Genomic DNA, 22,729 nt, shown 5'->3' with positions numbered 1-22,729 from the left:
CCAATTGCTTGCGCACAGGGAAAATAGTTTGACTAGATCTTTGACCTAAGAGTCATGCTGCTTTATGAGGACCTGGGCGTGAATGGAACAACCCACAACCATATCGGGCTTTCTGTCTTCAAAATCCATGTGCTCGATCTGCACCAAGACTCCTAGGAGTATGATAGAGAATGAACACCTGATCTGAAACTGAACTGCGTGAGTAGGAATTAAACTGTGTAAGCAGGATACCTTCAGTTGACACAAGAACTCTAGATCTACTGAAGATACCTTTGACATCAATACTAAGTTCTAACTCTGCAAACAATCTCCCCCTTTGGCATTGATGGCAACATTGAAGATCCTCCTCCTTTTTCTTAGAATCATTTCTCCTTATTGAAATGGATTTATTGTCTGACAGATGTTTGTTCTACGATGTGCACTTTTCATTGTTGCTGTCAGTTTTGGGTCAGAAAATACCCTCCTAAAGTTTTCATGCTTTGTTGCGTAGTCCTATCCACCTTCACGAGAATATAGTTTTGTTTTTCTATGTATTGTTCACTTGAATATAATTTGGATTTAATTTCTTTCAATCCTTGGAAACTATGAGGAATTTATCTTGCCCCTTCTAACTGCAACACAAATTATCACTTTATAACTTGTCTTTGATTTGTGTTCTCTCTCAGACTGTGCGTGATCTTTTTCTCTTCTTGAGATCACTTGTTTCTGCATAGATCTTGATAGTCTTGTCTTTAAAGTTTAAACATATGCTCCAAAGCTGCCCTCTTTGATACCACAGTTAGATGCACAACCATATCCATGAGAGGAACATATGTGCGGAGAATGTATAATTAATTAATGAAGGAGCCGTTGATTACATAAGCTGTTTTTATGGACTGAGGGAAAAGTTACCCATCTACCTCTCCAACTAAGCTATAGTTAATGTGGGTCATTAGCATTTATTGTGACCCTTTAATTGAGTACTCCCAACAACACTTACCTCACCCTAACAAAAGTTTATTCTTCTTGCCTTATTAACTATATCTCCATTTACTGGAAATTTTAAAATTTTCATTTTTGTACGTCAATTATCTTTTAAGGCTATTAGGATGGTGATCCTGCTCAAAGTTTTGATGTCTTAAACCTTGTGTCTACATCAAATTGGCTTGTAAATTTGGCATCAAGTAATGTTGATGACAAAATTTTCCATTGAATTAGACTCTGACTAAATCTATTTCATAACTGCTGTAGGGTCTCTACTGAGCAGATTGATTAGTTTAGTAACCAACACTAGTCTGTCAAACTGTGATGTCTTTGGGAAACTATCAATATTTTCAGAAATCATTTACTACCAATTCAAAGATGATATATTCTCTTTCTTTTTGGAATCCATGCTAACTTATTTAAACGGTGGAGATTGCATCAACTTTAGATCTAGTGGGTAATTTGACTTGGTTCCATTGTATATACGCTTCCATTTTTTGTTTTACCGATTTACTTATTTTCTGTGAATATATGATGTATTTTTCAATTTTTTTTTTTGTCTTGCAAACATCTTGATGTAGTTTGAAACTTTGATGATGACGAGCCATTTGTGTATTGTAGAAAATAAAATGCTAATGTAGCACATAGCTGCTCTTTTTCCTTGTAAGCTTTTCTTTCTTATTGTTTTGGTAATCATCGTCTTTCTCATGCTGTAGTTATATCTGGGGGATTAGATTCAAAAATTGTAGCATGGGACTTTTCAAGAGGAAGGCAACAAATGGTTATAGACGCTGGTATGTGATCAAGTTTTTATTTTAACTCTTCTAATTGATTGTCTGATTTCTAAGATCTAAGTAATTGGTTCTTTTTCTCTCAGGCTCCAGGAAGTCTTGAAAAGTGAAACCTGATGTTTTTTATGAGCAATTATATGAACAAATAATAATATCTTACAATCAACAAGATATTATATTTTTGCTGTTTTGCTACTTTAATCCTTTAAACCGCATAACTTGCCAACTTGGTTCTAAGAATCAGTGTCTGGAATAAACATAAACACAAAACTTAGACATAGAGAAACAGTATAGGCTCTATATTCTTAATTTGAAAACATCTTTATCCTTTCCATCAATCTTTACAATCCGTCATTCCGTAACCTATAAATTGTTTGTAACAGTTATTACATTTATGGAAGTAAATATGCATGATCAGAATGTAATGCAAATTGTCACATTACTAAGATAACTTGTGAGTTGTACAAGGAGATAATTTAATTGGTGTTCGGCACATGACCAAGAAAAATGTCTTCAAGACTAGCGAATAGAATCAGAAGTCAACAGACTATGAAAACATGTGCAGAACACTCCTAGACGCTAAAAAGCTGACAAAAAATGAGAGATACACATATCAATAAAAGAGAGCTTACATTGAAAAAAATGGCTTCAATATGGGAGCTGGTCCACGTAGTCCAATTTCAGACAGGTAAGGGATAGTGTGTTCATGAGATTAGACAAGGTGTATTGTGCTTTGGACAGCATCTCTTTTTCTAGTTCTTCAAAGCCAGTTGATGTGCCAATTGAGGCTACTGGTTGGGCCTTTTATGCATCCAAACTTCCATCTCAGTTGGGCAGGTGGTGGATTCAGGGCCCTCATCATTGTACAAGTTGAATGATGCTCACTTGTAATCATTTGGACTTTCATGCTCTTGTTCGCAGAATTTGGAACCTTGTCCCTCGACCTAGTGGGGAGAAAGGCTAGTTGTTGTGGTGGGAGGCTGCTCTTTAGAGAACTGACAAGTTCATGACAGGTTGGTCTAAGCAGGAGTTTCGGAAGTCCAGGAAGAAATTGGAGGAGGTCTGTATCTTGGTGTAGTATTTGCATATAACTATTCTTCGAGGATGTAACTCATTTGGAGTTAGTGGTTTGTGGAGAGGACGAAATCATAGCTAGGAGGGCATTGGTTCATGCCCATTTTCCATGGATTTAGAAAGGGAATGAGGGATCCAAGCTCTTCTTTTTTTTTTTTTTCAAGAAGAAAGTGGTTGTTGATAGGGTGCTTGGTCTTCTTAGAGCTGATATTTAACGTGCGGCTGATAGGCTCCCTCTGTCCTGCGTCCACCACAGGCTTCTCCTGTTCTGCGTCCACCACCGGAACACAGTCTCCCTTTCCGTAGGTATTCTCCAACCTACGCTCAGTGTCTTTGTACCTTCTACCTCTGTAACAAATGTAGGGTTTTTCCCCCGGTGTCATAGATTGCTAGCTCCACACGCTAAGTCGGATTTATGCTTTGATACCACTGTAATATCCCTAACCCGGAATATTCCTCAAACCCCAGCAAAAACCCCAACCAAATATGTGCAGATGATATAATAACCCAGAAATGACAAAATAACAATGGTACAACGTATAATAATGTAAACATGAAATATAAGCAGATACTCAAAAAATGCAGCGAGAAATGCTAAGCCATTTTATTATACTGAGCAATAAAATGAGTACAAGAGGTGATTAGATAGATGGCACCTCGACTTGCACAAGGCAAGTGAAGAAATACTCTCAGAATAACAAGGAATGGCCTCTTTGCGTGGGATGCTGCTGCTAGAAAACAAATGATGATTTGGGCTGCTCCCCTCCTCGGAAAATGTTGAAACTCTGGAATCAGGCTCTACTCCAAAAACCCAAAAAAACCCAGAAAGCTTTCCTGGAATAGCCGACTCTCGAAAATCGCCCCCTTGGGGGATCTGCGCAGTCCCTCAATGCTCTGCGCTACCATTGAAGAAACCCCTCTAGAACTCTGTCTGAAACTTTGCCAAAATCCTCCAAGATGCAAGGGTTGATCCCTTGCTCAATCACCCAGCATAAATCCTGCTGCGAAAACCCCAATCCAACACTGCTGCTAGAAAGAACTGCATCCCTCTCCCAGTGTTGCGCAGGCCTCCAAAACGTTGCTGAAACTGCTGCTGGAATACTGATAAAACTACTGCTGAAATGCCAAAGGAAATACCTTGCCCGAGCAGGCACTCGAAGTCCCCCGGGGCTAAGGGTGAGATCTCCGAACGGAGACACTCAATGCACTAAATAGCGCTGCAGACTAGCTAAACAACCAGCATGATCAGAAGTCGAAATGACTAGCTCAAAATGCACATAACCCCATGATCAAAATGAGGGGGCTCCTCTCTCTTTTATAGCCTTCGCCTCTCTCAATCCCAAGGCTCACATCTTCCTGCGTGGTTCCCCTCTTGCCACGTGTTCCTTCCCTCCTACACAGTCTCTCCATGTGTCTACGTGGGCTCCATTTCTGCATCCCCCCTTTGGCCCCCTTGGCTCCCCTTTAAGTCACAACGTTGTGCTACCTAGGAAGTGACTTTTTATTCTCAAGTGAGTTATGTCCCCCTTCCTCACCTTTTATTTACAAATAACTATAGAAGGCAAAAATTGAACAAAACCGAATATTCCAATTAGCCATAGCTAATTAGGAATATTACAGTCTCCCCCGGCAAAATGTTGCTTTTCCTCAAGCAACTGAAGTGATGGATGTTGTAAGATTTTCTCACTCTCCCAAGTGGCATCTTCGTCCGGCAAATTCTTCCACCTCACCAAGAATTCCCGGACAGTCCTGCTCCGCAGCTGCCTCTCCCTGGTATCAATGATAGCCTCCGGTTGTAATACCAAATGCCCCTCATCATCCATGGGTGGTAGCTCATCTGTCACGGTCACCTACTGCCACAATGCCTTCTTCAGGCATGATACATGAAAAATGTTATGAATCCTGCTGCCTTGGGGCAGCTCCAACTCATATGCAACTTGTCCAATCCTGCATATCACCCTGTATGGCCCATAAAAGCGGGGCTTGAGCTTCTCAACCCCTTCTGCTTAAGTGACGACTGTCGGTATGGCTGTAATCGTAGGTAGACCATGTCCCCCACCTCGAACTGTCTCTCCACCCGACCCCTGTCGGCATACAGCTTCTGCTGGTTCTGTGCTGTAGCCATGTTATCCTTGAGAGCTCAGAGAATATCCTGACTCTCTTGGATCCAAATCTTGGCTCTAGGAGCCCTGCTATCACCAAACATCACGTCAACAAAAGATAAAGGATGATACCCATATAAGGCATAGAATGGTGACATACCAATGGACATGTGATGTGAAGTATTGTAGCAGTACTCTCCTAGATGCAGCCACCTCAACCATGCTCACTGCTGCCCACTGACATAATTACGCAAGTAGCCCTCTAGCCACTTGTTAACTATCTTTGTCTGTCCATCCGTCTGTGAGTGATAACTAGTACTCGGTGTTAACTCTGTCCCCACCAACCGGAAAAGCTCCTGCCAAAACCCGCCCATGAAACGGCTGCCCCTATCACTGACAATGGTATTAGGAAGACCATGTAGCCTGAAGATCTCTCTGAAGAACAACTCGGCCACCTGTGTTGCTGTATAGTGTGCAGATATGGCAAAAAAGTGTGCGTACTTCGTCAGTCGATCAATGACGACAAAGATACAATCCTTGCCCTGTACCATGGGCAACCCTGTGATGAAGTCCATCGAAATACTCTCCCATTTCCCCTCCGGAATGGGAAGAGGCTGCAATAATCTCGTGGGATGGCTCATCTCTCCTTTGTTCCTTTGGCAAATATCGCACTCCCAGATGTGCTGGAGTACGTCCTCCTTGAGGCCCCTCCATGAGAGCCTCTCCCTAATGGCCCTGTAGGTTTTGGTAAACCCCTAATGTCCTGCCAATGGTGAATCATGTGATGCCTGGAGTATCTTCTTCTTGAGCTGAGACCCCTTAGTCAAGAAGATCTGGTCCCTGTAATAGATGATCTCGTCGACCACCCTGTACTTGTCATCTGCCACCTGCCCATCCAGTACCTCACATGCAAGCCTGTCCTTGGATTACTCTACTAAGAGTCGAGCCCTCCAGTCCGTATCCAAGCTCATAAGAAACAACGTGGCTGGTCTACGTGAAAGGGCATCTGCTACCACGTTGTTCTTACCCTTGACATACTCAATGTCAAAGTCATATGCTTGGATCTTGCTGATCCACTTCTGCTGCCTCTCCTGTAGCTGCTTCTACTCCAAAAAGAACTTGAGGCTGTTGTGATCAGTCCTCACCCTGAACCTATTACCTACCAGATACTGCCGGTACTTAGCTAATGCATGCATGATGGCAAGCATCTCCTTGTCGTATATAGAATAAAACCTCTTGTGCGGAAGGAGTTTCCGGCTCTCAAAGGCTATAGGGTGACCTCCCTGCATCAGTACTACGCCGATCCCCTCTCCCGATGCATCACACTCCAAAACAAAAGGCTGCATAAAATCTGGCAACGCAAGCACTGGGCAGCTGCTCATAACCTCCTTGAGCCTGTCAAAGGCTTGCTGCGCTGTATCTGACTAACTGAATGCCCCCTTCCTCGTCAAATTTGTCATGGGTGCAGCATGCTGCGAGAAACCTTTGACGAACTTCCAGTAGTAAGTACAAATGCCAATGAATCCTCGAAGTTCCGTCACATTTCTCGGCTTTGGCCATTCTCCGATGGCCCTGATCTTCTCCTTGTGGACCCTCACTTCGTCCAACCCTATGATGTGTCCCAGATACAACATCTCCATCAACCCAAACTCACACTTGGAGAGTTTGGCATAAAACTGCTGCTCCTGTAAGATATGCAATACTGTCTCAATGTGCTGGAGATGCTCCTCCCAAGTCGTACTGTAAATGAGAATGTCATCAAAGAATACCAACAGAAACTTCCTCATATGACTACGGAAGATGTGATTCATACAAGATTGAAATGTAGCTGGGGCGTTGGCTAGCCCAAAAGGCATCACCAAGAACTCAAAGTGCCCATAGTGACACCTGAAGGCGGTCTTGGGAATGTCCTGCTCCCTCACGCGAATTTGATGGTACCTAGATCTCAAATCAATCTTTGAGAAGAAACGTGCCCTCTCAACTCGTCCATCAACTCATCGATCCTGGGTATGGGGTACTTGTTCTTCAGGGTCTTCTTGTTCAGGGCCCTGCAGTCAATGCACATCCTGAATGTACCGTCCTTCTTCTTCACCAACACCACAGAAGAAGCAAAAGGACTCGTGCTCGGTCGGATATGCCCAAGAGCCAGCAACTCCTGGATAGCCCGCTCAATCTCATCCCGATAGGCCTTGGGGTGCCTATAGGGGGTGGTGATCACGGCCTGTATGCCCTGCTCAAGCTCGATGGTGTGCTCAAACCCCCGATCCGGCGGCTGTCCTGGTGGAATCTCCCCAAACACTATGGCATACTGATCAAGGATAGACTGTATCTCTGGATGTACTGTCTGCCTTGAAGTCCCTGCCTTTGATGCACGCAGCTCCACTGCCCACTCTATGTCCCCCTTTTGGAAGTCTGCCTCCATCCGATGAGCCGAAACGGTCTGAGGCAGATATGTGTGCTGTCCCCGTATCTTCTCATGCCTCCCTGTCTTCTCATCATCCCACTCCATCTCTAGGGTCTTCCAATCTGTCGTGACCTTCCCTAGAGTGATAAGCCACTGAACACCCAGTATCATGTTGGTGTCCGGAATATCGACCACGAAAAAGTGGTCAGTCAACGTGTAGGTGCCCATCGTCACTAAAAGCTCTGGAACATAACGAGCACACATCATGGTCTGATCTCCTGGGACCAAGACTGAAAACCCATCAAAGCTCTCTGTCTGTATACCTCTCCACTCAACCATCTGGGCATCGATGAAGTTGTGGGTCGCCCCACTGTCCACCAAAACTGATACTCGCTGGCCACGTACTGTCCCCCGTACGCGTAGCGTCAGATATTTGGGTACTCCTCGCAATGCTGCAAGGGCCCCTCCGGTAGGTGCAAAAGGTGCACCACCTGCTGCTGGCAGTGGAGGTGGCAAAGGTCCCTATATGGCATGGCTATCTCCTGCCTCCACATCATCCTCGTCATCCTCTTCTCCACTGCTCTCGGAGAAGACCTCAATAAAATGTGCTTTGCCAGCAGCACATCTATGTCCCGGTGCCCACGGCTCCTGACATGTGAAGCACAACCGCTTCTTCTTCAGCTCCCTCCTGGCATCGTCATCAAGTTGTACTCATCCTGGATTCCCCTTTGGAGGAGGAATCCTCACATCCTTCCCCTTAGACTGAAAAGTCTGTCTCTGGGGGTAAGGTGTCCGGGTCCTGGGTAAGACATCCTGTAAGTCCCGGGTCCTGCTGATAGCGTCCTGGAGTGTGGCTGGTTTAGTGGATCGGACTAAACCCCGAAGTGGCTCTGCTAACCCCTCAACATACATATAGACCCTCCGTGCCGTGGATAGGTCTGGCACCATCACAGAGACCCTCAAGAAATCTGCAATGTAGGTCTCTGGGCTCCCTGTCTGTTTGAGCCTCGTTAGCTCAACAAAATGCTGATCTGGATTCCTCCGATCAAATCGCTCCATCAATCTCTTGGTAAACTCGGCATATGTCGTCACTGTGGAGTGCCCCAATGTAACCATCCCATGAAACCACCAATCCTGGGCCTCACCATCCAAATGCAATGTTGCCACCTTAATGGCCTCTGTCTCCGACATCTGGTTAAGCTGGAAATAAATGTCCAACTTCTCCACCCAAGACTTTGCCGAACTGTTTGATGAACCTAAGTATGGGGGATTTTCGCAGTGCATTATATTAGATATCATTTTTGGGATTCAACTGCGTTAAGTAAGTCATTCAAAGTATGACCATTTCCATGAGAGGTAGTCGTAAAGTGACTAATTTCTCATGATTCTTGAATAGTTCACTTAGCACTCATTGCATCGGGTGATGCTCACAGGGGTGAAGAAGTGGGATTGAAACTAGTGAAATGTGGAGAACGAATCACATAGCATCAATCATCACTTCCGGGGCTTGCACCCGGTAACCAGGACTTCCCAGGAGGTCACCCATCCCAGAACTCCTCTGGCTCAAGCGCGCTTAACTGTGGAGTTTTTCCCCACAATCAAGCCCACTTAGCTTGCTACCCCATTTGCAAAACCTTAGCAAGTATTGTGCCTCATGAACCATCAAACATGGGCAAGTGGAATCTACTCGCTGCCCGGTGGGTATCACCATCATGGTAATGTCGGTACCCTCTGTGATGGTCGCGGGGTCTACTATCCCGCTGGAGCTGAACAAAATCTCTGAATGAGAGGGCTTCCCTGAACTCCTGCCCATAGGCTTGGTACTCTGCAAAATAATTGCCCATATGTCCAGGCTCTGCCTCCTGCTGGGCTACGGCCCCCGTGTCGGCTCCTAAGAAAGTGGGCATGGTAGAGCGTGTAGGGGCATGTGAGGCCACTTGCTGCGTAGTATCACGCTGCTCTGGTAAATGGTGGGATGCGCCCGATCCCTCACCAACCTGAAAAACCTGTGGGCTCTCACGCTGTCTGGCCTCTACTGCCGTGAATCTCTGCCCCATCACCTCAATCTGCCTCGATAGGTCCCGCACGAATTTGAGGAGCATTTCCGCAAATCTCTTTCCGTGATCATTTGCTATTGAATCCTCCTGTCCTGCGTCCACCACAGGCTCCCTCTGTTCTGCGTCCACCACCGGAACACAGTCTCCCTCTCGGTAGGTATTCTCCAACCTACGCTCAGTGTCTCTGTACCTCCTACCTCTGTAACAAATGTAGGGTTTTTCCCCCGGTGTCATAGATTGCTAGCTCCACAGGCTGAGCCAGATCTATGCTCTGATACCACTGTAATATCCCTAACTCAGAATATTCCTCAAACCCCAGCAAAATCCCCAACCAAATATGTGCAGATGATATAATAACCCAGAAATGACAAAATAACAGTGGTACAACATATAATAATGTAAACAGGAAATATAAGCAGATACTCAAGAAATGCAACGAGAAATGCTAAGCCATTTTATTATACTGAGCAATAAAATGAGTACAAGAGGTGATCAGACAGATGGCACCTTGACTTGCACAAGGCAAGTGAAGAAATACTCTAAGAATAACAAGGAATGGCCTCTCTGCGTGGATGCTGCTGCTGCTAGAAAACAAATGATGATTTGGGGCTGCTCCCCTCCTCGGAAAATGCTGAAACTCTGGAATCAGGCTCTACTCCAAAAACCCAGAAAAACCCAGAAAGCTTTCCTGGAATAGCTGACCCTCGAAAATCGCCCCCTTGGGGGATCTGCGCAGTCCCTCAATGCTCTGCGCTGCCACTGAAGAAACCCCTCTAGAACTCTGCTTGAAACTCTGCCAAAATCCTCCAAGATGCAAGGGCTGATCCCCTGCTCAATCACCCAGCATAAATCCTCCTGCAAAAACTCCAATCCAACACTGCTGCCAGAAAGAACTGCGTCCCTCTCCCAGTGCTGCGCAGGCCTCCAAAACACCGTTGAAACTGCTGCTAGAATACTAATAAAGCTACTGCTGAAATGCCAAAGGAAATACCTTGCCCGAGCAGGGACTCGAAGTCCCCCGGGGCTAAGGGTGAGATCTCTGAACGGAGACACTCAATGCACTAAACAGTGCTGCAGACTAGCTAAACAGCGAGCGTGCTCAGAAGTCAAAACGACTAGCTCAAAATGCACATAACTCCATGATCAAAATGAGGAGAGCCCATTTCTGTGTCCCCCCTTTGGCCCCCTTGGCTCCCCTTTAAGTCACAACGTTGTGCTACCTAGGAAGTGACTTTTTATTCTAAAGTGAGTTATGTCCCCCTTCCTCACTTTTTATTTACAAATAACTATAGAAGGCAAAAATTGAACAAAACCGAATATTCCAGTTAGCCATAGCTAATTAGGAATATTACATCAAATGGCATTCTAAGTCAAGGAAAATGTTCAAGATCCAAAAATCATCATCTAATTGTTAGTTGAGAAGAGGCCGAGAATTTTGGGCCTAGGAAGCGTATTTTTCGGGCCAAAATTTGCTGTAGGTAGGGGCTGAAGAGAGTGCTGACTGCGTGCTAGTTTGAGGGTGAATCTCAGCGTGTTTTCTGGGTGAGAAAACCTCAGACAAATCTCTTCAGCTAAGCTCAGTTCAGACCAAGTTTCCAGGGGTCTGCCACTGAGAATTGTAGGACACTAACAACGCTGAAATTGAGGCAGTTTGGGCATAATTTGTGGCTCGAACTTCTAAGAGGAATTCAACAGTTTTTGGTTCTGAAATTGTTGCAAATGTCAGAGAGAATGGACACTGAATTTGAGGCCAAGATCAGCCTATGTGAAGACTGTGAGAAGACTCGAATTCTGTGATATCTGACTGTACACTTAGCTGTAATAGCAACAAAGAAGAAGGGAAGAGATAGTTAAACTCATAGACTATTTTTTGTTGTTGTGATTTAAGAAGCAAAATAAAATCCTCTTTTGAAGACCGATTTTCCCCAAGAGGCTCCAGGGTTTTTCCGGGGTCACCTTGACTAAAAACAAGTGTCTCTCATGCTTGAATGTTTGCCTAAATTTTGTATTAATTTCATTTGATAGGAAAAGTGGAAAATAATAGAAGTACTCTTTGAATGTTTACAATTAATGCATTCTAAAATTTATATCAGCATGACAAAACATGTGGGTTGGGCCAAATAAACACATGCAAACTTGTAAACTGGGGTAAGGGCGCAGATCATTATTTTTCTACATGGTATCAGAGCCAAGTTGAGGCTTAAATCTTCATTTTCAGTTAGCTGATAAACTTTGCCAGAAACCCAAAGACTTCATTAGTTTAGAGGGAGGTTGGTTTTAGCTTCCAGATTTGCTTCATTTTGTTGGTTTTGGGTTCATGGCCACTGGGTTGAGAGTAGAGGACAGATTGATGGGGGCTGAAAACTTTGGCCCATGGAAGGAGAGGATCATGCTTTTACTGGAGGAGGTGGAAGTGTGGGATGTTGTTGAAGCAACTGTGTAAGAACCCACTGATTCAGCTCAGTTGGTAGAGTTCAACAAGAAGACTTTGAAGGCAAAGAGGATCCTTCTAGATGCCATCAAGGACCATTTATTCCCTCATGTTACAGGGATGAGATATGCATATCAGATGTGGGAGTCCTTGGTCTCTTTGCATCAAAGTTCTAATGAGAACATGAAGATGGTTTTTGTCAGGCCAGGTTAGCTCAGAAATTAATGAGCGCAAAACAACTGAGTGATATTATTCATTCAACTATTATTATTTATACATATACAAAAACGGATCAGTTCATCTTCTAGATGACTGTCCGGCTTCACCTCATCCGTTTCGGATTAGGTGTCAACATTCCCTCCCTTAATCTGAAGGGATGTTGGTGAGTCCAAGCATCGTTCTGAATCTTTCAAGCTTTTCTCTTCCAAGCGCTTTGGTGAAGATGTCTGCAATTTGCTCGTTTGTGGAACAATGACGGAGATGGATTGTTTTGGCCTCAACATGATGTCGGATCAGATGATATTTAGTATTGATGTGCTTAGTACGATCATGGAACTTTGGATTCTTGGCCAACTTTATTGCAGATGTGTTATCAATCATGAGTGGAGTAGATTGTATTTGTTTTACTTGCAAATCTTCAAGAATTTTCCTGAGCCACACAATTTCTTTCGTTGCTTCAGCTGCTGCCACATATTCTGCTTCTGTTGTGGAATCTGCTGGTACTGATTGTTTGCGTGATCTCCAGGAGACAACTCCTGATCCAAGACTCATAGCATATCCTGAAGTAGATACCCCAGTTTCTTTGTCTCCATCGAAGTCTGAATCAGAGTATCCAATCAAGTTGAAGTCGTCCACCTGTGTATACTTGATTCCAAGGTCTTGAGTTCCCTTCAAGTACCTTAGAATTCTTTTTGCAGCAGACCAATGTCCTTCACAAGGCTTTTGCATAAACCTTGAGAGGATTCCAACAGCAAATGAAATGTCTGGTCTGGTAGTAGTGAGGTAGATGAGACTTCCTACAAGCTGTCTATACTTTGTTGCATCCTCAAATTCTTTTCCTTCAATAGATGTGAGCTTCAAGTTTTGTTCCATTGGAGTAGAAAGGGGATTGCACTCTGTCATGCCAAATCTGTTTAACAAATCTCCAATGTATTTCTTTTGAGAAAGAAATATGGACTTTGGATGTTGGGTTACTTCAATGCCAAGATAGTAATGAACATAGCCCAAATCAGTCATTTCAAAAAATTTTCCTAATTCTTTCTTTATGGATGCAATATAACTTTCATTGTTCCCTGTCATTAAAAGATCATCTACATATACCATAAGATATACAACTGTTTTGCCAACTTTCTTGACAAATAAAGTTGCATCATCAAGATCAAAATGTTTGAAGTTGAGTTTCAGAAGATGCTCAGTTAGTTTTTCATACCAGGCTCGTGGTGCTTGTTTGAGGCCATACAAGGACTTCACAAGTTTGCATACTTTGTGTTCATGTCCTTTCACAACAAATCCTTCAGGCTGGGACATAAAAACATTCTCTTTTAGATCTCCATTCAAGAATGCAGTTTTTACATCCATTTGATGGACTTTCCAACCGTTCTGAGCAGCTAGTGCAAAGAGTGTCCGGATGGTGGCCCATTTTGCTGTGGGAGCAAAAGTTTCCTCATAATCGACCCCTTCCTTCTGTGCAAAACCTTTTGCCACAAGCCTAGCTTTGTGCTTGTCAAGTGAGCCATCAACTTTGTACTTGTTCTTGTAGACCCACTTGCAGCCAATTGGTTTGGTTCCAAATGGAGGATCAACCAGCTTCCAAGTGCCATTCTTTATGAGGGCATCATACTCCTTCTGCATCGCTTCTTTCCATTCATCATGAGAAGCAGCTTCTTTGAAGGAAGTTGGTTCAAAATCTGTAGACAAGTTCAATTCACAATCATAAGTAACATCCATATCAACAGGTGAATTAGAGTTATCTACATCACCTCCATCTTGTCGGTTTGAATTTCTGGTTCCTGTTTTTCCAATTTCATCAGGATGAACAATTTCAAGTGTCTTTGTCAGCCACTTTGGAGGACCTTTCTGAGATGGTCCAGGCTGTTCTGTTGATGGAGTTGGGTCTGAATCAAGATTGAGTCTCCCAATTCTATCAATTACATCACTTAAAGCATCATCCGTTGTTGGAGTGTCATGCAGGGGAGATTGTTCTTCGGAAGAAGATTCCACATGTTGATCTAGTATAGGAATCCCCCCTTCAAGATGTGGAATCTGATTATCAAACTCTTGAAATGATTTCGGTTTTGTGAATCTATCCAAGCGATCAAGTTGTCGCTCAACAACACTGTCAGATTTGGATGATTCAAGGAAAATGACATCTCTAGATAAAACAAACTTTTTATTTACTTCATCATAAAGGCGGTATGCTTTAGATGTGTTTGAATACCCCAGGAAGATACACTTACGACTTCTAGCACCAAGTTTGTTTCTATGTACCTTTGGTATTAAAGCATAACAGGTGGAACCAAATATCCTGAGATGTTTTACCGAAGGAACATGTCCATACCACAATTCATAAGGAGTCTTGTTTCTTATAGCACTAGATGGACATCTATTCTTTATATATGCAGCACATAGAACAGCATCAGCCCAAAACATTGTCTTTACATTTTTGAAGAAAAGCATGGATCGTACCATATTCAAAATTGTTTTGTTCATTCTTTCAGCTACACCATTCTGTTGAGGATTATAAGGCACAGTTGTTTGATGTTTAATCCCATGTTGGCGAAGATAGTGTTCAAATTCATTTGATGTATATTCTTTTCCATTATCAGTGCGAATAGACCCAATATGAGATTGTGCATCATTTTCAATACACTTATGAAAATTCTTGAATGTTTGAAAAGCATCAGATTTGTTCTTCAAAAAATAAACCCAACACATTCTGGTGTAATCATCAATAAATGTCATGATATACTTATTTCCATTTGCAGAAGGAACAGGCATTGGACCACATAAATCTGAATGAATAAGTTCAAGCTTCCTATGTGCTCTTGAATGTGAATCATGAAAAGACTGTTTGCTATGCTTTCCTAGAATGCAAGCATCACATTGTTTATGTTTTCTAGGAATTGTAGGCAAACCAGCAACACCATTTTTCTTCAACAAGCGGAGACTATCATAGTTTAGATGTCCAAATCTAGCATGCCATAATAAACTTGATGGAAGTGTACCTTCATCATGATGAGAAATATATGAAAAATGCTGTGCATGAGCAGAGGTTCCTTGCAGTTTAAGAAGTCTTTCTTCTTCTATACCCCTCATGACAAGTGAATGGTCAGATGCCTTTCTTACCTCAAGCTTTCCATCAAACATATGAATGGAGTTTCCTTGCTGGCGGATGTGGACCAGGGACAGCAAGTTTCTCTTGAGCTGTGGGAGATATAGAACATGATCCAGAAGAAAGTCTGGAAGACCAGACAGTTTAAGCCTGACTGTGCCAAGCCCTGATGGCTTGATTTTTGACTGATCTGCAAAGTATACTGCTCCATCAACATTATCAGTGAAATCTTCAAAGAAATCTCTCCTATGAGTCATATGACAGGTTGCTCCTGAATCAAGCAACCACTCATTTTTCGAAGAAGCAAGTGAAGCATTAAACAAGTCTTCATTTACTCCAATGTTACATTGTGCCTCAATATAGTGAGCGGATTCAGGTGCTTTACCTTTGTCTGAGTCATCAGTTTTACCTTTCTGCTGATTTCTTCTCTGCTCAATCTTTTCCCATGGTAGCTTGCATGTAGAAGCATCATGAGATCCTTTTTGTTTGCAGCGAATGCAATGTAAGTCTGTCTTTTCTTCTTGAGGGTGTCTGCCCCCCCCGCCTCTGAAGTATCTTCTTCTTTCTCTTGAAGGCATACTGTAACAAAAAACTTCTGCTGATAGAAAAAAATACTTATGCCACAACAAGACTTCTGCTGGAAAAAAAAACTTTATGTAATAGCCTTATGCATTTATTTTTCTTCTAACATTCCATAGCATATATATATTACTGCTCACATATATATCACTGTTTAATGATGGCGCTCACCGCTTACAACTGTTCATATATCACTGTTCAATAAAAATGGGGCTCATATACAAATCACTTCTGACATATATCAATGTATATCACTGTTTTAAAAAAGGAGCGCTATATATATATCACTGTTTTGAAAGGGCGCACATATATATCACTGCTTTGAAAGACAACGTAATATGCTGAATGCTCAACACTTTCAACTATCCCAGCAGCATGAAAACGACATAGTAGTAGACATGAATGAGATTAAAAAAAATACTCTTTCCAAATAGCAGCAGACAAAAATGACCCTCGTTCTACGACAGATAGCCAACAAATATGTTTGACAAAATGCCAACAGAATCCGGAATATTACCAATCTGTAACTGTGCTCGTTTCCCCAGCTCCGGAGGTATCACACCGGGGACAAAGCTGCAAGGCAGACAACGTTAACACTCTCTATCTATCACACAGCGTTTCTCAACCTTTTCATGGGGCGCTACAAAAATAGCAAGGCTTATTCAAAAACGTTAAACGCTGGCTTCAATACATTAAAGGCATAAACGCATCCAGCATTTAAAAACGCCAGGCTTCAATACGCATAAACGCTGGCTTCAATACATTAAAGGCATTAAAGGCGCAGTCACCACAGTTCTATATACCATCACCATTCACCAAAGCTTCAAAACGCAGGCTTCTTCAAAACGTTTCAGGCCACGGATATCACAACCCGATCAATGGAGTTTCGACCAGCATACACCAGCAGCGTTCAGTCCTCAGAAAATTCAACGCAAAAATTTTGTTTTAACACTTCAATACCAGCATACATATGACCAAAACAACCACGTTGTTGACATAATGCACCAGGGGGAGCTACAGAGGGCCTGTCTGTTTATGAAGCGGCCCAACATGATGTCGAATGGATGCTTACTCAATGTGATTGAATGGCAGTTCAAATGAAAATTAGGGATTCATAAACGCAGGTTTCAATAACATAACAGGTCTTCAATACGCAGGTTTCAATATACCATAACATTAAACGCATTCATCAATTCATTAAACGCAGTCTTCGATACCTTTTCTTCCTTGAACGGACCTCAACGCAGCGTATGCAGCGATGTCAGAAGGGATGTCAGAGAGCGTATGCAGCGATGTCAGAAGGGATGTCAGAGAGCGTATGCAGCGCTGGTGCGCCAGGGAGCAGAGGTTTCATGAGGCAGCAGAGGAGTTACGCTATTTCTGGAACCTGGGACCTGTGCTCTGATACCATGTCAGGCCAGGTTAGCTCAGAAATTAATGAGCGCAAAACAACTGAGTGATATTATTCATTCAACTATTATTATTTATACATATACAAAAACGGATCAGTTCATCTTCTAGATGACTGTCCGGCTTCACCTCATCCGTTTCGGATTAGGTGTCAACAGTTTTGAGAAAAAATTACGCAACACCAAGATGACCAAGACCGACAGTGTGGCATTTTTCCTCACCAGAGTTTCATAGATGAAGGATGAGTTAGCTGCTCTTGGAGAGACTGTTGCAGAGGAACAATTGGTTCAGATTGCTTTAGAGGGGTTCACCTAGAAGTGTGATAGTTTTATCCACAACTTGGTGGCCAGAGAGCAGTTTCCTAGTTGGAGGAGGATGTGGGATGATTTCCTCCAGGAGGAGATCGGGAGCATGGGAAGTGGTAGCAAGAGTGGTGGGGGAGGTGAAGAGGAGAATGTTGCTCTTGCGGCAAAGGGCAAGAAGGGAAAGAAGATCAAGAAGGGTTTTCTAGTGGAGCAAAGCAGGATAAGGGGAAGAAAAAGGCTAAGGAGAAGGACATGAGCAAAGTGAAATGATTTGCTTGTGGGAAGATGGGTCTCTATGTTGTGTAGTGTCCCAACAAGAAGGGTAAGAAGAAACAAGGAGTTGCAGCTTCAACAGATGTGGATGATTTTGCGGCTATGTTTGATTCAGAGTGTGCTTTGGTGGTGAGTTTAGGCACTCATGTCACTTCTTCCCGTGCATGGTTCATAGACTGTGTAACATCCTGCCATATGACTGCAGTTAGAGATCACTTCATGAGCCTTTAGAGGATGACATTGACTTGGAGGTTATGCTTGGCGACAACTCCAAAGTGAAGGCGACAGGTATGGGGACAATTTCATTTCAGAGGGAGTCATCACCTTCTTTGAAGGTGAAAGATGTTCTTTATGTTTGAGGGTTGAAGAAGAGTTTGATACGAAGTTGCAGGAAATGGTGGAGAAGGGTTCGTTTTCGGTCGGAAATGAAACGGAAACGGGGAAACTTGTACCATACGGCCTGGAAACTCGTTTCCAGCCGTACTAGCCCATTTTTCGAGGAGGAAACGTGGCCAGTACAGCCGGAAACAAGTTTCCAAGCCGTACGATGGAGTTTCCTCTTCTAACTTGACTTTTTCTTGTATTTTGTTTTAATTTTTTCGCTTCTAATTTTTTATTGGGCGATTGAAATATTTCCTGGATGCTTGTAGATGCCTCTCAAGTTATAAAAAAGAGGATTTTTTTGAGTGGGGCAGCCTAATGTTCAAGCCTATGGCCCTAGTATTGATATGCAATTCATGGTAATGTTAAATTCTTAAAGTAAAAGTGACATTCTCCTTTATTTTTCATTTTCATCATTTTACTTAAATTTTTAACATTACCATGAAATGACCTAGGATGTTTGAGAGTAGTTTCGCCCTCATTGGATTTCATATGGAGAAAGTAGAATTTTAGATCTCACTCAAAATCCAGCAGATTTATTTGTTTTTTAGGATTTCAGGATTGCAATGTTTCCATTGGATTTTGTCATGTACTAGGGTATGGAACTTGTATTTAATCACGAGAACCAACCCCTCTATGCAGGGGAGACTCCCAATAATCAAGAGCACATAGGGTACTAGGGTATGGAACTTGTATTTAATCAAGAGCACTAAGGGCGTTCGACTACGTAGGAGGAGACTCCCAATCAAGCACGAGACAAGAAATTAGAATTTCTCGTGGCTGATTTTGAATATTGCTATTTTCATTATGTGATCATTCATGAGTAAATGTGATGTAAATTTAGAGACTTATAGTTTATGCATTGACAATTGAAAATTTAATCATAATGTAATAAATTAGAATGTATCATATATGCTTTATGATTACACATTATTTGTTAAATGTCTTAATATATATATACTAAGTCACTTGACACGAGGATTCGGGATTCGTAGGATACGGGGATTCGAGTGTCGGATTCAGACACATTGACCCCTCAGTGCAGGACACGTAGAATTCGTTATATATTATTTTATTAAAAAATTATATATATATATATATATATATATATATTAAAAATTAGATATTTCTTACACAAATTCTAATTAATGATACAAATTCATTGATTTCAAACATAGATCTTCATCTATAGCATGCATAGTACATACAAAATTCAAATACATGTCAGTGGTCACATAAATCATGATTCATAATTCATAAATGAAAGAAATTTCAACTACAAGTACAAGATAGTAAGATAAAGACACTAACAACTGTAGTTTTCTCATTAAGTCATCAAATCAAAATGTGTTACATAGGTAGTGCTGGTGCAATGCTAATGGCAAATAGAAATAGAAAATATAAAACAACTACAGGTATACAAGCCTCAAGGCAATAGGTAGTCATCAATCCTCAGAGTCATCATTAGAATCAACATCAATGTCCTCGTCATCATGGTCACCACTGCTCTCCTCTGCATCCTCCTCCTCCCCTGTATCCATAGTCGCCTCTGCATCTGCTGGTGTGGAGGATGACCCCTCTAAAATATCACCATCATCAAATCTAACAGGTTCTAGCACTGGATCATTGAGATCCATGTTGGCCAATGCCAACTCAACACTGCTGTCCAGACCCATATCATCAGGAAAGACATCCCACATCTTTGTCTTTCCCCTCAACCACTCTTTTGTCTGCTTGTAAATAAGACGAAGGTTGGTGTGCACATACACCATTGTCTCTGCGCTGGACTGCTCAAGCCTGCTCTTCTTCACACTATACAAATTCCCATATCTACTCCAATTCCTCTCGCAACAAGAGGATGAAGTCACCTGAGAGAGGAGCCTCATGGCTAACTGCTGAAGAGGAGGGCTTGTTGCCCCATGATTTTCCCACCAAGAATAGGGCTTCTTAGCCCCCCTTGTCTTTAATCACATCATATCCTGCAAATCAACCAGTGCCAGTGGAAAACTTTGCAAAGGCATCCTCCACCTCATCAAGCAATGCTCTATCCTAAAAAACCCGCCTAAATGCCTCTTTCCTCACCTGTGAGATTTCACCATCCATGTGAGGAGGGAATTTGCGGGAAGGTCCACCATTCAGCTACTCATGGCTGTAGTATTTCGGGTTCAATGAGTGAGCCAAACAATGTAAAGGTGTACAATTCTTCCTGACATTAATATCCTGTATAGTATCACAGAAGGCCTCTAGTGATGTCTCATACTCGGGGCACTCACTCTGTAGAATAATGCTCCTCACAGACTCAATCATGGAATCCCATCCCTCATAAACCTCTCCTAGGATGGGTTTGTCTGTATCTGCAAATCGAAGCAAAGAAATGATAGGGCCCATGATCTGAATAATTAGATCTACCCTCTCCCACCAAGCATCATCTAGCATTGTGTCCTTCACTCTTTTAGAGGCTACCTGATCTGTCTTTCTCCAAAAGACCAAAACTCAGAAATAACCATGGACCCAAGAGCGATCTTGACCTCCCTCAACCTCTTCAACATCATGAATGAAGAGGCAAACCTTGTATCAGCAATCTTCAACGATGATAGATTGGTGTACTCCTTGTAGATAGTGAGGGCATTTGTATGATTTTGCACAAAGTTACGGATATGTCGTGCATCCTCAATAATGTTACCAATCCAAAGCACATTAGAAGCAATGGATTTCATTGCTAAGTTCAATGAATGGACAATGCAAGGTGTCCAAAACACTTGTGGATATTTAGCTTTCACAATCATGCCAGCAACCTTGCAAATAGGTGCATTATCTGTAATGATTTGCACACAAGAATCAACACCTACATCTTCAATAACTTTAATAAATAACTCACCAATAAATTGTGCATCCTTGTATTCTCCAAGTGTATCCACTGCTTTCAAGAAAACTGGACCATTCAAGGAAGACACCATGAAGTTGATGATTGGGTGTTGTGCTGGATCTGTCCATCCATTAGAAACAATGCTAACCCCAGATGTTGGCCATGATGCTACAATAGGCTCAAGCATTTTTTGCACCTCTTTTTTTGCCTTCGTCAACAACGTGGTTCTAAGCTTCTCTGAACTAGGAGGCACATACCATGATGGAGACTCGTGAGTTAGAGCTCAACACATCTCAATAAATAAAGGTGAGCGTGCAACATTAAATGATATGAAGTTTTGATAGAAAAAGAAGGCAATGGTGAGATCAAGCTCTTCCCGTTTCTCTTTTTGAAAAATCTTGTCCATTGGACCAAGTGTAATTGCTCCTCTTTTTGCTACTTGTCCCCCAATAGAACTCTCAAATGGAAATTTGGTGGTGCCTTTCCTCAAAAATGGAAGGGGGTCTTCGTTCTTGGTTTTTCTTGATTTTGCAGCCACATTTTCGATACCAATAGTGGACTCCTTTTCCATTTCTTTCCTCTTTTGTAAAGGAACAACTTTACAAGCTCCAATTCCACAACTCAGTAAAGCCAACAAATGGCCTTTCACACGGAAATATGTGCTTTTGAAAGAAATGTGACAAAAGTTGCATCTCCATTGCACATTGCCTCCTCCCTTCCCCTTGGTGCTTGTCCCATCCTCTCTTGTGACATATTTCCACAAGGGATATTTCTCAATGTTGTCTTTAGGTCCTCCTCTTCCCTCAACATTACTTGCAGCAGACTCTGATGATATTGGGGGAGGAGGGGCATCTCCAATGGAGACATTCTTCCCCTTCCTTTGCCCCCTAACTGCTGCCTTTGATTGAGCCATGAATACTGTAAAAAAAATGAACAAAACATGCACAAATTTGTAAAAGAAAATATATACAAACTGCTGTAATAGAAATGCAAAAAAATAGAGCTAAAATGCACTTACCTGGTGCTTGAATCTCCTTGCCAAACGCTCCACACCATTAGCTCCTTGCTCCAAACCCTTAGCTCCTTGCCCACAACTCAAACTATGCAAAAGTGAATGAGAAATAAGGTGAAAATCAAAAGGAACAGTGCGTATTTTAAGTTTGCGGAATGCATTTTAGGGGATTCGAATCCCAGAATCGGGACACGATGTGTCCGTATGGGATTCGTACAGGATTCGTACGAATCCCGTACGGACACGTCGTGTCCTGTTCTAGGATTCGAATTCCTAGCGAATCGTATCCGATTCGCAGGATTCGGATTCACAGGGGGGTTTGGACGAATCCGATTACTTAGTGTGTGTGTATATATATATATATATATTGTGTTTCCCCACTTCCAAAATTTGGGGGGGTCACGTTTCGTACCGGTGCCCGTTTAGAAACTCGTATCCGTTTCCCTGTTTCGTGCAACTTAGGTTTGATATCAGTTTCCATCTTGGAGGACAGGGGGTATGAGGCACTGTTCCAGAAGGGACAAGTGTTGATATATCCTTAGGATCCAATACTGAATCTACTTGTGTGATTGGAGCTCGTAGTGGGAGACTATACAAACTCATGTTTTAGTCTCTTCGTGCTATGGTAGCACAAACTAGTAGCAGTGAATCGGTGATCTATGTGAGCTGTTGCAGAGGATGAGGGAGATCGTTACCGTGTTGCCAGATTTCAACACTGAGCATCATGATGTGTGCTTTGGGAAAGTACAC

At 42.5% G+C, this 22,729-nt stretch overlaps 1 protein-coding gene across 1 annotated transcript in view; it reads left to right on the top strand.

The window, feature by feature from the left end:
• The window catches only part of LOC149160853 (uncharacterized), a 322,505-nt gene that overhangs the window by 169,014 nt on the left and 130,762 nt on the right, over nucleotides 1–22,729 (top strand). Inside the window, exon 6 of the mRNA XM_089436805.1 lies at nucleotides 1,680–1,757. Within this exon, the coding sequence (XP_089292931.1) occupies nucleotides 1,680–1,757 (78 nt within the window). The remainder of the gene's footprint in view (nucleotides 1–1,679; nucleotides 1,758–22,729) is intronic.

The sequence above is a fragment of the Pinus tabuliformis genome, chromosome 5_2 (genome assembly GCF_031772625.1).
Source record: "Pinus tabuliformis cultivar Carrire ecotype Pingquan chromosome 5_2, CPIR1, whole genome shotgun sequence".
NCBI classification, from domain to species: Eukaryota; Viridiplantae; Streptophyta; class Pinopsida; order Pinales; family Pinaceae; genus Pinus; species Pinus tabuliformis.
This window is presented reverse-complemented; position numbering and strand designations above follow the sequence as displayed.